The sequence below is a fragment of the Leucopleurus acutus genome (assembly GCF_964270905.1).
Source record: "Leucopleurus acutus genome assembly, chromosome: 12".
In the NCBI taxonomy this organism is placed as follows: domain Eukaryota; kingdom Metazoa; phylum Chordata; class Mammalia; order Artiodactyla; family Delphinidae; genus Leucopleurus; species Leucopleurus acutus.
In genome coordinates, this window is record NC_139154.1 from 62,715,237 (window position 1) to 62,733,051 (window position 17,815).

General features: G+C 45.7%; 1 protein-coding gene across 4 annotated transcripts in view; it reads right to left on the reverse strand.

Moving 5' to 3' along the window:
- ABCG5 (ATP binding cassette subfamily G member 5) overlaps window positions 1-17,815 on the reverse strand; it is a 35,615-nt gene that overhangs the window by 16,787 nt on the left and 1,013 nt on the right. For all 4 annotated transcript variants that reach the window (XR_014326646.1, XR_014326647.1, XM_082851790.1 and 1 more), the window contains exons 2-10: window positions 17,661-17,782; window positions 10,290-10,426; window positions 10,108-10,206; window positions 5,872-6,004; window positions 4,168-4,307; window positions 3,280-3,409; window positions 2,258-2,471; window positions 1,970-2,175; window positions 1,016-1,154 (exon numbers count right to left, since the gene is read on the reverse strand). Coding sequence is in view for 2 of the 4 variants with exons in the window: in XM_082851790.1 (XP_082707916.1) it covers window positions 1,016-1,154; window positions 1,970-2,175; window positions 2,258-2,471; window positions 3,280-3,409; window positions 4,168-4,307; window positions 5,872-6,004; window positions 10,108-10,206; window positions 10,290-10,426; window positions 17,661-17,782 (1,320 nt within the window). In the remaining 2 variants the exon portion in view is untranslated. The remainder of the gene's footprint in view (window positions 1-1,015; window positions 1,155-1,969; window positions 2,176-2,257; window positions 2,472-3,279; window positions 3,410-4,167; window positions 4,308-5,871; window positions 6,005-10,107; window positions 10,207-10,289; window positions 10,427-17,660; window positions 17,783-17,815) is intronic.

Genomic DNA, 17,815 nt, shown 5'->3' on the forward strand with positions numbered 1-17,815 from the left:
AGCATCAGAGGATAAGAGGCTTCATCAAGGCCAGCAAGGAGGGCCGTGTGGTCCCTGCCATCGCCCTTGGTTGCGAGCGTCCGCCCTCTTGCTAACCAGAGCGAGCAGCTTTGCCTCTGTCGCTCCCCAGGGTGACAACAACGTCTAAGAGTCTGCACAATAAGACCTCCTAACTCTTCATCTTGGAGCTCAAACCAGGCCCTCACTTATCTTCTACTTGTATTTCACTTGATTCATAATAATTATTCACATCGCATACCACGGGGTCTTTATACTGGTTATGGGTGGAAGCACCTGCACATGAATCCAGTGCCCTGAAGAAAGACAGTGTCTCCAGAACCGCCTGAAGTCCTGTCTTGGAACGACAAGCTGGGCACCTTTCACTACTGGAATCACAGAATGCCGGATGATTCCCCCCATTTTTTCTTAAGGGAAAGCCAGAGGGATTAGGGAAGATACATCTCCCTATGACAACAAATCAACAAATAACTCTACACATTTTCAGATTTGCATCTGTAAAAAGTTCTATGAAATAAAAAGCACTGTCTGCAAACCATCAATCAAAACCCAGCATCAGGGATGCGTCATGGTTCTCCAAAGCCCTCTTCCCATAGTCACTCTTGATTCCTCCACCCCCCGTCACCCCAGCCCAATCACGATGCCCCAGGTCGGTCAAATGAAACCTCAGGCAGCGTTGCCGCTCCAGCTCACAGCAGCCTGGGAGCCACGCTGAGCTGGGTGGACAGCCTCGCTGCCTCTGTACCTGGTCCCAGCTACTCCAGAGCCCTCCCCTCAGGCCAGGCCCCACAGTGAATGCGGGACAGGTTATTCCCTGGTGCGTGTAGTCTTGCTGGTCTGCTCTCAGGTCCCGTGTGGCCCACAGTGGGGGGTTCCTCTCTTTGTCCTGTTTACCCTGGGGCTCTCCCTCCACAGGTCCCACTGGCCATCTGGGATCCCACCATCTGGGAAGCATGGCCCAGGAAAACTGAAGGCCTCTGGACACCCTCTTCCTTACCAGTAGCACACGCTGCAGAAGATCATGGTGGCAATGACACTGAAGGGGAGCACATGCAGCACGTAAGCTAGCAGCATCTGCCACTTCTGGTACAGGCCATCCTCGCTCTCCTGATCGCTGACGGCTCGCAACACAGGAACTGGGCATGGGAGGCAGGTTGCAGAACAGCCGGTCACCACACAGCTGGAGGAGGAGGGGTGCTAGCCCAGGCTGAACTTGAGACCTATCAGCCCTGGATGGTGAGGACCAGCTGGGGCCCCCTAGTCATGGAGAAAAGGAACCTGACATCCATAGAACTATAAATACCCCCACCCCAGAAATCCACACTCTACCTGAATTACAATAGGATTACAAAAGCCGTCACAATTTATTTCCGTCTCTCTAAAGTGGGGGGGGGAGGGGTGTCACCAATTCAAGAACACACATGCAAAAGGGACACAAATGAGTGACGTGAGGCACTCTGTCCTCTTTTCTTGCAGGGTGTTGGCACAGAACATCAGGCAACTAGGTATTGCTTCTGGACTCCCACTGAGTTTGAAAACCAGGTGTTGGCTGTCCTAAAATAGGCTCCAAAAAGAACGTTAACAGTGCAAAGTTGGCCAGGCATCCGGGCCCCCATGGGCTGGGCCTCCTAATGGATAAGAGAAGATACCAGGGCTGATCTTCTAAAAACCCTGCCCAAACTCTGCTGCATCATCTCCTCATAACTTCATGCTTCCCTGGATCCTCAGAGACCTTCAGGGAGATCCACTTGGAGAGCTAATTCCCACTAAGGTGTTACTAATTCACGAGTTACCTTGTCCCAGAGAGAGAACCCGGAGGGGGCCAGGTTGAGCTCAGAGAAATACCCCTATATGGTGGAGTCTTGCAAGGCGTCGGCTGGAGAAAGGAGATATTCAGGGAGAGAGAAGCTCCCGCGACCCCGGGGGCCCACCTCCTGGGCAGGGCACTCACACAAGTTCACAGCGTTGAGCATGCCCGTGTACGGGACGGCGCCCACAAACTGGTACAGGAGACCCACACGGTCCTGGATGGCGCCCTTTAGCACGTCGTTCTGGACCCGTAGAAGGAAGAAAACGATGAACAAACCCACGATCAGATTCTGAGTGAGACGCATAGTCACTGCCAGCTTATTTCTCATTAAGTTTCTCGTCACTCTCCTGAAAGCCAAACAACCCCGTTTTCATTGCTTTTTTTTAATGAGTGGACGTCTACCTATCTAAAATGGGGTGACGCTCTTACCTCAAGAGAACACACAGTTTAGAAAGGGCTCCAGGAGAATCTTTGGTTTTGAAAGGAATCACTGGTAATGTTTTCAGGTGTTTTGTTCTTTCAATATCCTCCAAGGTTTTACGATACATTGCTGATTCTTTGTAGGCAGATTCAATCATCTGGACTCTCTTGTAGGTTTCTATTTCCCGTTCTTTGTTTTGGGTATCCACTGATGTCAGGTCCACTGAAATTTTTTTCCCACAAAAAAATGACCCATGTGTTTTTAAATGCACATATATACACAGTGACTAATAATATATGTTCCATCATTGATTTAGGAGTGCTAACCATAATACCTCATCTCATCAAAATAATACCTGTTGTTAATCCCCACCTATAAAATCAGAATATTTTAAAGCTACCATAGCAGGGCCATGAAGATCCTGATAGGCCTGTCTGGGAGAATTCAGAAGTTCAGCTAATTTTTCTCTGACAAAGTAGAAGTGCACCATTTCAAGAGAGATCCCCAGGACTTTCCTTGTGGCACAATGGTTATGAATCCACCTGCCAGTGCAGGGGACACGGGTTCAAGGCCTAGTCCAGGAAGATCCCACATGCCGCAGAGCAACTAAGCCCGTGCACCACAACTACTGAGCCCGTGTGCCACAACTACTGAAGCCCATGTGCCTAGAGCCTGTGCTCCACAACAAGAGAAGCCACCGCAATGAGAAGCCCGCGCACTGCAACTAGGGAAAGCCCGTGCACAGCAACTAAGACCCAACGCAGCCAAAAATAAATAAATAAATTTATTTTTTTTTAAAGTGAAGAGTAGTGGTAAAATGTTTTAAAAAAAAAAAAGAGATCCCCCACCTCATTCTGATAGGTCATCTATGGCAAGTTAATTGGCTCGGCCAAATTAATTTTTTGAAGAGTAAAAACACCAAAACAAAAGGAGAAATAAAACCCACGTGTGCTGGTGTCATCTAGGCAGAAATCTGAGATGATAAAGTTTAGAAAACATATATGATGGGGACTGTGAAAGAAAAACTTACCATAAAAATCAAAAGGGTTTGAATGTTCGGGACAAGGGTAACCGCAGCCACTGAAGAAATGAAGCATCTCCACCGGTGTCCCACAGAAAACCAGCTCTCCGCAGCTCAGAATGGCAATTTTATCAAAGAGCTGATTGAACGACAGACAGTGTTAGTGTGTAATCAGGTCACCACATCCTTATGGAAAAGAAGCCTCAAGTAGTCAGTCCTTTGACTGTCTCAGCCATACATCAGTACTCTTACTGCGGCCATCAGAACCTCTCAAAATGCATCCCTCTTCCTTCCAGACTGGGTTGCCCCTGTGGGTCCTGCTGCCTCCCAGCCTGCACCCAGCATCATGTCTAGGATAGAGGACAGCTCATGGAACGGGTCAGAGGACCTATAGGTTTGAGGCCCCGCCGTGCCCCGGAATGAGTGACTTTGGACCGAAAAAATTTTTTGAAATCTCAGATCCTCATCTATAAAAGGCAAATAATAGCTCCCTAAAAGGATCCTAGGAGATTAAGGTGAGATTTTTGGGAAGGAACTCTATTTGATTTAGTGGAAAAGCACAGACTTGAAAGCCAACTGGAATATGAATGCCAATTCCAGCTTTTTATTAACTGTGATATTGGCTCAATTTTGGATCATTTCTAAGTCTCACTCTTCCCCTCTGTAAAGTGAAAATGCTGGTACCCACCTCATAGGGTTGTTGTGTGGATTAAAAGTGCTAGTGCATAGAAGGTATTTGGTACATGACAGGTGCTAAAAGAACTGAGTTTCCATCCTTGGCCCTTCCCATCAGGATTGCTCTGGTTTAAATACTAACCTCTACTCCGAGATCCCCAGCCTGGCACACCTATACCCACCCTGGATGAGCTGAGCTGGAACAACAGACATCCCCCTCACCTGGAAGAGCTCGGAGCGGGGCTGGTGGATGGTAAGGATCACGATGCGGCCCCTGCGAGCCAGCTCTGCTATGAGGACAACGATCTGATTTGCAGTCACGCAGTCCAGGCCTGTGGTTGGCTCATCAAAAAGCATGACCTCTGCGGCAAAGGAAGGTCAGACATCTGAGTCACTGCCGAGCCTGGGCTCTGTGCTCCAGCCTCAGAAATTTGAACAGTTCCTTGTTGAGCTGTCTTATCCCATCCAAACAGTGTGCAGTGAGCAGTACTTTGGCCTGAGCCCAGGAGAAAGCACCTGACCTGGAAGGGCCCAACTCCCAGCTCCAGAGCACATCCAGCCTGAATCCTTGAAGGGACAAGGCAGCAACCACGTTAACCCTCTCGTGTGGCACTATAGACTGTTTGGGCTCCATCCAGGGGACCCTAACAGGGAACGAGGGCTGGCAGGCTGGCACCCAGGTGTTTCTAAAAGGCTGAGAGGAGGCTGGTTAAAAAGGCAAAATCTCACAACATGGATAGACCTAGAGATTATCCCAGTAAGAGAAGTAAGTCCAACAGAGAAAGACAAATATGATATAACTTATATGTGGAATCTAAAATATGACATAAATGAACTTATCTACGAAACAGACTCACAGACAGAGAACAGACTCGTGGTTGTCAAGGGAGAGGGGGAGTAGGGGAGGGTGGATCGGGAATTTGGGATTAGCAGATGCAAACTATTATACATAGGATGGATAAACAACAAGGTCCTACTGTATAGCACAGGGAACTATATTCAGTATCCTGTGATAAACCATAATGGAAAAGAATATGAAAAACAATGTGTATATATGTGTGTGTGTGTGTATAACTGAATCACTTTGCTGTATAGCAGAAATTAACACAACATTGTAAATCAACTATACTTGAATAAATCTTTTAAAAAGACATAATGTCACTTCATGTCTAGCACTTTCCAACATGAACTGCGTCTTTGCACTGCAGAAAACTCTGACCTGTGAACCAAAGTCCAAGATGGGACAGGCATTTGGATTCTTTAGAGGGTTTAATTGTAGCTTATTTCTACCCAAAAGGTACAGGGTACTTTTTGTACCCTGTTCTTAAGAACATCCCTCTTATTTGTTCTGAAGAGCAGGCAGTCTTGGTCTACCCCAATGTGAAGAAAGTATCCAAATGTATCATGTCCTCTTCCAAGTGTATGTAAGTGGCAAGGTTTACCCAGACAGTGGGGAGAATGAAGCCAGGCAGGAGAGGCAGGTGACTGGCTACCCCATCTTGATAGCCCCTCCTTCCAATATATATACTTTCTCATGTATCACTTAAAATCCTATTTTAATTCCTGCCGTTTCATAAATACTTCTAGTCACAGCAAAACTCACTGGCTTTCCAGAGTAGACACGGTGGTGTTGCTCTAGTAAGAAGTAAGGAGGGACGGCATTCATGGAAGACCCTAACTGAACATGAACACAAACGCAGTGCTTCCAAGTCCAACAGCTTTTTTGTACCTGGGTGATGGAATCGCATCAGGAACTACTTAGATTTCCAAAGAAACTGGGTCCCCAGTTTGAGAAACCTCAGTGACTTCAGTTCCCAACCAACCAAGCCCTTTCCAAATGGAGACTGTGAAGAAAGGGCTGAAAATGTCTGCAGACACATGGAAGATGACAGGCAGCAGCCAGTAGCAGTTCTGCGTCCCACTTACTGGGATCCTGGAGGAGTTGGGCTGCGATGGAGACCCGGCGCCTCTCACCATGGGAAATTCCCCCAAAGTTGTAGTTGCCAATCAGTCGATCTGCCACGTGATTCAGACTCAGCTCTGCCATGACTGCCTCCACCTGTAAGAGACACAATGTCCAGGAAGGCTGGTCACTGCTGGGCTGTGTCCCGATTCATGGGCTGAGGATGGCAGGGGAGAGTGCTTCCCTTGAGTGCTTGGGCCACTTCCAGACTCACCACATCCTAGGGAAAGCACGCCTATTACAAGAGAATCCAATTTGGTTTAAATCACAATATATGTATCAGATTAAAATAAATAATATTGACATGAATTTTTTTTCAGAAGTCCTTACAGCAACAAAAAACTGTTTCAACTTGCTTCAGGGAAAGTCAGCAGGAAACTATGCAGATTTTGTTGGACTCCTGTTTTCAGATGCTACAGTCAGTCCAGCCCATAGAGAAACGCCCCCCCCCCCCGAGGCATAGTTACAATATAGCTTATTTTTTTAGTCTTTGGTTTTTGAAACTTTATTATAATAAATGTTTTACGTGTTAAAAAAATCAATTTGGTTTGAACTAAACCTGGCTTCCCCTATGTAACCCAAATAAGTCCTGGAGTCCCATGTGGCCCAATCTCACTGTGGTTTTGCATCAAATATAATCCAGCTATCAAAAGTAATTAAAAATAAAGCCAATCTTTATTGGAATCTCTTTAAGGACTTTAAAAGGAACCCAGTTTATAACTTACAGACACACTTTTAAAAATTTCCTTTTCCCTAATTCTCCTCACTCTGCTTATCTTATACCCTTCAGCTCCCTGAAATCCTCTGCTTACTACTCAACTCCCCAAAACAATCATCACTAAAAAAAAATTCTTTACTGACTCTCTAATCAAGAAGGTTGGCCTTTTCCCTCCCTCTCCCTCTTTCCTTCCTTAGCTTATCTCCCCACCAGAGACCCTTTCAAAAATCTCTATTTCTGGTCCTCCCCTGACTGAGTACCCCTATCTGCATTAGGCCCTGGGGAAAGCAGAGAGAAAGAGACTGGGAATACTGATATATATGATAATGAGTTTTGTTCCCATACATCTCTAATGAGATTGTGTTTCTTTTATAATGAAAAAAAGAGGACTTCCCTGGTGGTGCAGTGGTTAAGAATCCGCCTGCCAATGCAGGGGACACGGGTTCAAGCCCTGGTCCGGGAAGATCCCACATGCTGCGGAGCAACTAAGCCCGTGCGCTACAACTGCTGAGCCTGTGCTCTAGAGCCCACGAGCCACAACTACTGAGCCTGCAAGCCACAACTACTGAAGCCCGTGCACCTAGAGCCCGTGTTCCACAAGAGAAGCCACCACAATGAGAAGCCCGCGCACCGCAACAAAGAGTAGCCCCCGCTCACCGCAACTAGAGAAAGCCCACGTGCAGCAACGAAGATCCAATGCAGCCAAAAATAAATAAATAAATAATTTATTTTTTTAAAATACCCTATTAAAAAATAACAACAACAGCAAACTAAACTGGAGTAAAGGAGGGGATGATTTATGGAACAAAGTTCCAGAGGAGACAGGGAGTGGGATCAATAGATGATGCTTTGACCAAAAGAAAGGGATACACCTGAAATAGATACAAAGGAATAAGGAGGAGGTTAGAAATGCATATGTAAACCAGTATGATTGTCTCTTCTTGCCATCAGAGTGGAAGGATTCTGGAATTGAGCTTCACTTGACATGGCAAGGTTTATGTGTTCACCAGTCAGGGTAGATTCCTGAGTGTCCCTTTCATCTGCTCTGCAACAGCAAAAAAGGAGTAAAGCTTGCCCCTCCTGGCTCAGAAGCAATGGACAGGGGAGACATTTACTTCATCTGTTTCAGATGTCTCTGGCTAGAAGCCTCTCCCATGTTTTGCAAACACTGCTGGGAATAGAATTCAGAGTCTTGGAAGGGACCACTGGGATCATCAATCCTCTCATGCTATGTGATTTCACATAAACTGATTCATTCCTCACATCAGCTCCAGGAGAGATGCATTATTACTCTGTCTATTATAGAACAGAAAACAGATCCTCAGACAGGTTCACAGATTACCCAAGGTCACACCACTAGCAAATGGCAGAGCTGGGACTGAGAGTAAACTGTGCGGGTTCTCAAGTGGTCCAAGAAGCACAAGGGTGGACAAAGCCTGCCACATCAATCATGGCTTTATGTTCAGGTTCGCAGAGGACAAAAGCAGATCTGCTGCACTCTCTGCTCTGTTATCACAGGCACTTCCTTCTCCCTAAACTACTTTGTCGGGATTTTACATCCTGTGGACTGGATTTGCTCAGAAAGTACTCTCAAGCAGGGAGAACTTTATGATAGGAAACTTTGCAGGACACTTAGGGGCTGCCAGTGCCAGGGAGAGGGGCCATTCACCGGGGGCAAATGTGCCATCAACCAACTTCAGGTACCTTGAATTTTCTAAATATTTATGCAAATATGTGCATTTTCAGGGGAAAAGCTTCGGTGGCTTTCTCGGATTCTCCCCCTGGGGTATCTCAAAAGGATCTGCTTATGACTTCATTTCTCCAACTCAGATACCAATGAGATCCTCTCCTACCCATTTTAGACACAAAAATACTAAAGCAGGCAGACAGGAAGCCTACATAGGGGCTCACCTGTCACTCACTGTCAGGGCAGCTAAGTCATGTGAAGATGCCTGTGCCTCCCCGTGGGCCAAATTCCGACCTCTGTCTTCTCAGACCACAGTGAGGCCCAGGGAGGCATGATGGAGCCAGAGGACCTGGGTCCATGTCCCAGCTCTGCCAGTCCGAGGTGTGGGATCTTAATATCCTTGGGGGTCAGTTTCTTGACCTGAAAGTTGGAGATAATGCCTCCCTCATAGAGCTGATGCCAGAATGAAATGAGATGTGTGTGAACAAGGCCTGATGGATGCCAGCCACATACGAGAGCCCAGAGAATAAGCTGGTAGAATAGCAAGAACCTCGCAATGCCTTCTGAGCACTCTAAGGTAACCTCCAGGTAGGAACAGGGCTCTGTGGGGCTAATGGTCTTTCTTGAAGGTTCCTCTGGAGTGAAAGCTATGCTCCAACACGTCCAGGACTCTGAAACAGAAGAATGCCCTTTCCTGACTTGGCATGACAACAAACAAGCCTGCTGGTACTCTGGACACAGTTCAGACCTGGCTGCACTGGCCAAGCCCTGTCTGAGAGTCCAGCACCAGGGACAAAGAGGAGTAACTCCCTGGTGACAGGCTCAGAGGTGCGTGATAAAAAGGGAGTAACCTACTGCCCCTTCAGCTGAGATGGAGGATTCCCTTGGATCCTCAGAGGCATTAAAGGAAGGCTAGCTTTGGAGCCTGAAGTGCAGATGTAATCTGTGTGCCCAGGAGGAACCTTCACTGAGGCCGCAGAGTGGTGAAGCCTCTGAGGCAGACGTCACCAGTGATCTCCGGCACCTCTGAGAGCCAGTTTCCCAGAGAACTGTGCCTGCTTCGCAGGTGGCACGTTGACCTGTCCTTGGTTGTATGTTTCCAGCCCAGACAGAAACGAGGCAATGTTTCCAGGTAAGGCCCCTGTGAGTTTACTCGCAGCCTCTTCCAAATCAGGTCCACTTAAAGAAACAGATTGGAACTTAGAGTTGACAATTCAATAGTTCCTCCTTCACCAACTGAATCCAGTTTGGATGAGGCACATTCAAGACGCCTCAAAGAAAGTTGAGAAAAATCTCAACAGGGCTGCAGGGCAACACACAGTGAGGAAAATAGCCATATCTGTTCAAACATAGAGCTCTCAGGACAGCGCCACCCAACAGAAATATCACGCAAGCCACATTTAGAATCTAAATATTTCAGTGGCCACATTTTAGAGAGTGGAAAGAAACAGATGAAATGAATTTTAGTGGTATAATTTCTTTAACCCAATACAACCAAAATATTTCCATTTTGACCAATAATCAATATCTTAAAAATTGTTAATGAGATGTTTCACATTCTGCGGTTCCAGACTAAGTTCCTGAAATCTGGTGTGTATTTTACACTCACAGCACATCTCAAGTAGGTCTAGTCAGTTTCAAGTGCCCCAAAGCCACCTGTGACTAGCGGCTGCCAGCGCAGCCCTTGACTATTAAAGTGTGAAGAGCGAAGGGGAGGAAGGGGCAAGCGGAGGGACGAGGGGGTGCAAGGCCACAGCGGGGTGATCCCTTGGGTGGCCCCGGGGCGGTACCCACCTTCTTCTGGAAGAAGCCCTGGGAGCCGCCGCGGATGGCCAGCAGCGCCGTGTAGCACAGCGTCTCGCGGACCGTGAGGCTGCTCAGCAGAGTGTCGCTCTGCAGGGGAGGGATGTGTCAGCAGCCCCCTCGCCGGCTGCGGGGCCAGCGGGCAGCCGGGCAGGGGCCGGGGACGCGCGCACCTGCAGAACGTAGGAGAAGCAGTCCTGGAACTGCTCCCTGCGCAGCGCCCGGCCGTTCACGAACACGTCCCCGAGCAGGGTCCCCGTGCGCCGCAGCCTCCCGGACATGGCGTCCAGCAGGGTGGTTTTCCCCGAGCCTGGGAGGAGACAAGAGAAGGTCCTGGAGGAGGCCCTGCACGAGGCCTCGCGGGAACTTCCCGAGACCCTCGGTGAACCCGCGGTCCAGCCCTGACTTGTTCTCTCTTTGGCCTCATGGGACAAGCTCATGGCTGGAATGAGTCCTTCCAGCTTGTCTCCTCAATGAGAGGGGACAAGCTGTTTCTCTCCTCCACGTCAGGACTGGAGGAGCTTTGTCCTCCTGTTTGTTTGTTTTTAAAGCTGCTTGAGGCTGAAAAAGAAAATACAGGATCAGAATAAAAGGAAAACCAGGGTTCTTGGAAACGTTTGGATCCTAGGACATCTGAATTTGTTTCTGTGACCCCCTGGGATCCTCTGGTGGTTCCTGAATGTAGGCGACACCGCCCAGAGCCTCGCTGACTTAATCAAGTGTGGTCTGAGGCCGAACAGCCTCAGCTCCACCTGAGAGCTTTTGCTAGAAATGCAGAATCTCAGGCCCCAACTCCTAACCCGGATTCTGCTTTTTACAAGATCCCTGGGTAGTTCTCATGCATATTAGAGTTTGAGAAGCACTAGCTTAGCGAGTCCTTTGGTTAAAACCAAGTTGGCCTCAGCCTACACTGAGAGCCTTGGGCATAATAACCCAGCTGGCTGTCGCTAAGGACTTGCCCACAGAGGAGATGGGATGAACTAACTACCCTGTGCTGAGGTGACTGGAGGGTGAGGTTTCTCCTGGTTTGCTTTTTCTAGGGTTACAGTGATCCTTCAGGGTAGGACACCAGCTGGCCCTTCCCATACACAAGCTTACATGGGCCCAGAGAGTTAATGGAGACAGGAACAGGAGTCACCAGGCCTTTCCTGACCAAGGCTTTTAAGCAGTTAGAATGAGTAACAGGAAATAGGCAGGAGGTTCTGGGATGTCTGAGAAGATGGCAATAGAATTCTACTGAGGATGTGATGACTTGCGCAAAACCAAAGAAAAGATCTTTTGTTCAAATATTTTAAAGAAACCGCTGGTTGCTCTGAGGGGTGCAAAGATGTATGAGCCAAGCTCCTGGAGCAGTGGTTTTCTTATCTAACCCATGACTGACACAGCTCAGAGTCAGCCCCACTATGTTCAGGTAGAGGTCAGCGTGGGGAAGGGAGCAGAGTTTTTGTAAAGAAACAAAATGTGACTTCACTGGGGTTGTCTTTCTAAATGTGCTCTGCAGTGTCCCAGTCACGATATTAAGCCTTGTCTGTGGTTCTTCTAACTTCTAACGTAGCCTCCCTAGCCTTACATTTCTGGGATCCAATCTCAACTCTGACAGACCTTCCAAAGAGCCTGTCACCTGGATTCCAGTTCCACCACTATCTCAAAACTAGCCTCCTTCTTTGCTGCCAAATCCAGTAGATGCTTCTCTGTATGATGTCTGACTTCCCAGCAGCAGCTGATACTGTTGCTTGCCCTTCTCTGTCAATCTCTCTCCCTTGGCCTTGATGACACCTCATCCTCTTGGTTCAATCCTGCTGGTCTGGCTGCTCCTTCTCAGCCTCTTGTGGGTGACCCTCAGGGTTCCTCTCACGTCACACATCCTCACTGTGTAACAGTGAGCACCAACTTGCTAGACAGCATGTGAGGGAGCCACTTTGGAAGTAGCTTCTCCAGCCCCATTCAAGCCTTCAGATGACTGCAGCCCCAGCTGACATCTGACCACCACCTCATGAGGGACCTCAGACAGAAGCATCCAACCAAGGCACTTCCAAATTTCTGACTTGTAGAAACTCTGAGAGACAATTAATGATTTTTATGAAGTCACTTAGTTTGGGGATCCTTTTTTAAACATAGAAAAAGGTAACTAATATTACCCTTTTTTGAACATGTGTCAAATACCTATTAACTCATTAATGAGGGTACCAGCAGGATGACCAAAAAGGATTCATATCCTCATTCAAAAAAGGATATAAGGGACTTCCCTAGTGGCGCAGTGGTTAAGAATCCACCTGCCAATGCAGGGGACATGGGTTCAATCCCTGATCCAGGAAGATCCCACATGCCGCGGAGCAACTAAGCCCGTGTGCCACAACTACTGAGCCCACACACTGCAACTACTGAAGCCCACACGCTCTAGGGCCCACATGCCACAACTACTGAGCCTGCATGCCTAGAGCCTGTGCTCCACAACAAGAGAAGCCACTGCAATGAGTAGCCCGCTCACCGCAGCAAAGAGTAGCCCCCGCTTGCCGCAAGTAGAGAAAGCCCATGTGCAGCAACAAAGATCCAATGCAGCCAGAAAAAAAAAAAAAAAAGGATATAAGAAACTAGTATGTACAAGTAGTGGAGAAAAGAAGATTGGAATAAGTGGCAAAGTTAGATGCAAAAATGGTTAATGCCCTAGGATGTGACACCAAAGGGACGGGTAACAAAAGAAAAAGTAGAGAAACTGGACTTCATGAAAATTTTAAACTTATGTTTTTCAACCAAAGACACTATCCACAGTACAAAAAGGCAGCCCACAGAATGAGAGGAAAATATTTGCAAACCTTATATCTGATAAAGGATTAATATCCAGAATATATAGAGAGAACTTCTAAAACTCAACAATGAAAACAACAGAAAACAAACAAGCCAGTTCAAGATTGGTTAAAGGACTTGAATAGACATTTCTCCAAAGAAGATACACAGATGGCCAATGAGCACATGAAAAAATGTTCAACATTACTAATCATTAGGGAAATATAAATGAAAACTACAATGAGATACTACCTCATACCCAACAGCTACAATTAAAAAAATAGAAAATAACAAGTGTTGGTTAGGATGCGGAAAAACTGGAAACTTTGTGCACTATTGCTGGGAATATAAAATAGTATAGCCACTGTGGAAAAGAGTATGGAGGTTCTAAATAAATTAAAAATAGAATTACCATATGATCCAGCAATTCCACTTCTGGATATATACTCCAAAGAACAGAAAACAAGGTCTTGAAGATATTTGTACACCCTTGTTCATAGCAGCATTATTCACAATAACTAAAATGTGGAAGCAATCAAAGTGTCCATTAATGGATGAATGGATAAGCAAACTATGTCTCTACATACAATGGAATATTACTCAGCCTTAAAAATGAAGGAAATTTTGCAATATGCTGCAACATGGGTGAACAATGAAGACATTATAAGTGAAATAAGCCAGTTAAAAAAGATAAATACTGTATGATTCCATGTATATGAGGTACTTTGAGTAGTCAAAATCATAAAAGCACAAAGTGTAATGGTGGTTGCCAGGGGCTGAGAAAATGACAGAAGGGGAGTTATTATTTAATAAGAATAGTTTCGGGACTTTCTTGGCAGCACAGTGGTTAAGAATCTGCCTACAAGTGCAGGGGACACGGGTTGGATCCCTGGCCCGGGAAGATCCCACATGCCGCAGGCCAACTGAGCCCGTGCGCCACAACTACTGAGCCTGCGCTCTAGAGCCCACAAGCCACAACTACTGAGCCCATACACCACAACTACTGAAGCCCGTGCACTCTAGGGCCCGCATGCTGCAACTACTGAAGCCCACGCGCCTACAGCCCGTGCTCCACAACAAGAGAAGCCACTGCAATGAGAAGCCCACGTGCCGCAACAAAGAGTAGCCCCCGCTCACCACAACTAGAGAAAGCCCACACGCAGCAACAAATATCCAAGGCAGCCAAAAAAAAGAATGCTTTTAGTTTTACAAGATGAAAGGTTGTGGGGATGGATGGTGGTGATGGTTGCCCAACTGTGTGACTGTATTTAATACCACTGAACTGTACAGTTTAAAATGGTTAAGAAGGTACACAAAAATATACTCAAAATAGCTTAAAGCCTTAAATACAAGACAAGACACCATAAAACTCCTAGAAGAGAACACAGGTAAAACGTTCTCTGACATAAATCGCAGCAATGTTTTCTTAGGTCAGTCTCCCAAGGCAAAAGAAGTAAAAGCAAAAGTAAACAAATGGAACCTAATCAAACTTATAAGCTTTTGCACAGCAAAGGAAACCATCAACAAAACAAAAAGACAACCTACAGACTGGGAGAGAATATTTGCAAACGACTCAACCAACAAGAGCTTAATTTCCAATATATACAAACAGCTCATACAGCTCAATATCAAAAAAACAAACAACAATCAAAAAATGGGCAGAAGACCTAAACAGATATTTCTCCAAAGAAGACATACAGATGGCCAACAGGTACATGAAAAGATGCTCAACACGGCTAATTTTTAGAGAAATGCAAATCAGAACTACAATGAGGTATCGCCTCACGCCAGTCAGAATGGCCATCATTAAAAAGCCTACAAATAACAAATGCTGCAGAGGGTGTGGAGATAGGAAACCCTCCGACACTGTTGATGGGAATGTAAATTGGTGTAACCACTATGGAAAACAGTATGGAGGTTCCTTAAAAAACTAAAAATAGACAACCTAAGTGTCCATCAACAGATGAATGGATAAAGATGTGAGATATATATATAATATAAATATAAAAATACTCATACATACATACACACACACACACACACACACACACACACGACATAATGGAATATTACTCAGCCATAAAAAAGAGTGAAATAATGCCATTTGCAGCAACATGGACAGACCTCGAGACTATCATACTAAGTAGGACAGAGAAAGACAAAAATCATATGATATCACATATGTGGAATCTAAAAGATGACACAAATGAACTTATTTACAAAAAGAAACAGACTCACAGACATAGAAACAAACTTATGGTTTCCAAAGGGGAAAGGGGAAAGGGGAAAGGGGGAGGGATAAATTAGGAGCTTGGGATTAACAGATACACACCACTATATATAAAATAAACAACAAGGGGACTTCCCTGGCAGTCCAGTGGTTAAGACTCCACGCTTCCACTGCAGGGGGTACAGGGTCGAACCCTGATCGGCTAACTAAGACTCTGCATGCCTCATGGCGTGGCCAAAAAAAAATAATAAAGTAGATAAAATAAACAACAAGGACCTACTGTATAGCACAGGGAACTATATTCAATATCTTATAATAACCTATAATGAAAAAGAATCTGAAAAAGAACATATATATAACTGAATCACTTTGCTGTACACTTGAAACACGTTATAAATAAACTATACTTCAATAAAAAATAAAAATAAATTAAATAGTTAAGATGGCAAATTTTACATTATGTATATTTTACCTCAATTAAAAAAAAAAGGAAAAAAGGGTTAACGCCCTACAGGGCCATAAAACTGTGACCTTTGGGTTTATCCTCTCTAAATGGACAGAAATCACCTGTAACTAAATAGTCTTCTGCAAGGGAGCATGCAGCCTAGAGTCTAGGTCCTAAATGATCAAAAATAATGAGTCAAATAAAATTACCTTCCCCTGGAGTGTTGGTTGACTGTAGGCAGGCTTGCATTATGCAGACCATTCTCTAGTGAGACTTTGAACACCTAAGTCATCTTTTGCCTCACTAGTAGAGATTTGATAAACAATACTGCTTTAGATGAGACACCAATGAAATCATGTTATTTTCTGAAAAACTAAGAGTAATTCATAGAATTAATTCATTTGCTTAATCATTTATTCAGCAAATACTGATTAAGCACCAACGATATGGCCAGCCCTCTCCTAACTGTTGAGGATACAGCAGGAAAAAAAAAAAAAAGACCAAACTCCCACCCTCAGGGAACTTGCAGTCTACCTTGAATTCATGCTCAGTATAAAAGGATGGACAGTCATAAACGCATGATAAGGTATCATCAGACACCAGCCCATGAGCCCCTAGAACAGGGGACTCCACCCACTGTTCTGCTGAGATGTGCATGAAGATGTACATTGGCCTGTGGGACACACTTCTGAGAAGTGGGTTCAATTCCTTGTTGTGCTGCATGCCACCCTTTATTATCCTACACAAGGAAGGAAACAAGTGACACATTATTATAGGAATAACTCAGCTTTTCTTTTTAAAGAAGTATAATTATCAAAAGGAAAATTAGGATGACCCTGGATGTTATGGTACATGCATACAATTAGAAATGGTTAAAAATTGTAAAAAGAAAATAAAAGGAGGGACTTCCCTGGCGGTCCAGTGGTTAGGACTGCCAAGGGCCCAGGTTCAATCCCTGATCAGGGAACTAAGATCCCGCAAGCCGCGTGGCGTAGCCAAAATAGGAAAAAAAAAAAAAAGGAAATCTCAGGGAAGTGTAACCATTCTCGCCAGTGAATTCCTTTTCATTTCATCTTAACAACACTACTGTTACCATCCAGCTGTCCCCCCACTGTAGCAGGGGAGTGGCTGTGGATTTAACTCCCCAGGTCGAAAGAGGCTAACCATGCTTAACTTTTATCACAGACTTATATTGCACACCTCTATTAAAAAGCAATGCAAGTGAAGACTGGCAGGAAGTGTCAACAATTTGCAAGCAAGAACTCCATCAAGAGGCTCCTGGGAAGCCAATTTGTCCGAATCTTTCAACCTTAAAACGTGCAGGACAACCTAGTGTAGTGGACCCTGTGATGTGCCACACAGATTCGTTCCCTCTTCAGGGCCAATGCACCCATCCCCCCATAGCTGTGCATCCTCAGCTGTGATCTTCACAGGGCATTGCCCCAGCCTCAAGGGGCTGCCTCCCCGGAGGCTCCGCCCTCCCCAGCAATGACTTGCTGATGCAGGGAAACAGGAGGGGAAGAATGAGGTGGGGAACGGGCACATAGATAGCCTCAGTGGAATCTGTGATATTTAACTCCTTTAAAAAGACAAAAAAGGATCTTAAGTAAATACGGTATAATGTTAAGATTTGATAAAGCAGAGGTTAAGACACGAGCATTCTTTATTTACTCTCTATCTTGCCTGTGTGTTTGAAACACATCATAATTTTTAAAAGACCAATGAATATGGGGGATAAATGGGCATCTTTGTGCTTATTTAATTCCTTTTCCCATCTCCAGGCAGGAAAATTGTGTTTACTGAGCACCCCTATATGCCAGGCACTGTGTTAGGTGCTTTCCAAACTGAAATATGAATTAACTTACATGTTCGGCAGGACTTCGTTTTTTTCAAGGATCTTCCTAAAGATTACACGTTAGCACCAGGTTCTATTCACAGTCACACAGGTCATCAGATTTCATTCTAATATCAGACCTGTGGCCTCCTTGGTACAACGTGAACCTGTTTCCTCAATGTGGTGTTCAAATCAAGCCACAGACTCTTTCGAGTCCTCGTGGAGGATTTAGGGGACCCCCCCCAGCTTACCTGAGCTCCCCAAGATGCACATGATCTGCCCACTCTCGACGTACAAGGAGACATCCTTGAGGATCTGCCTGGTCCACTTCTGTCGACGAGACGCGATGTCCCACCAGGGCCCCATGCACTGGCTTTAAAGGAAACCCCGTGAGGGAAAGGCAGCA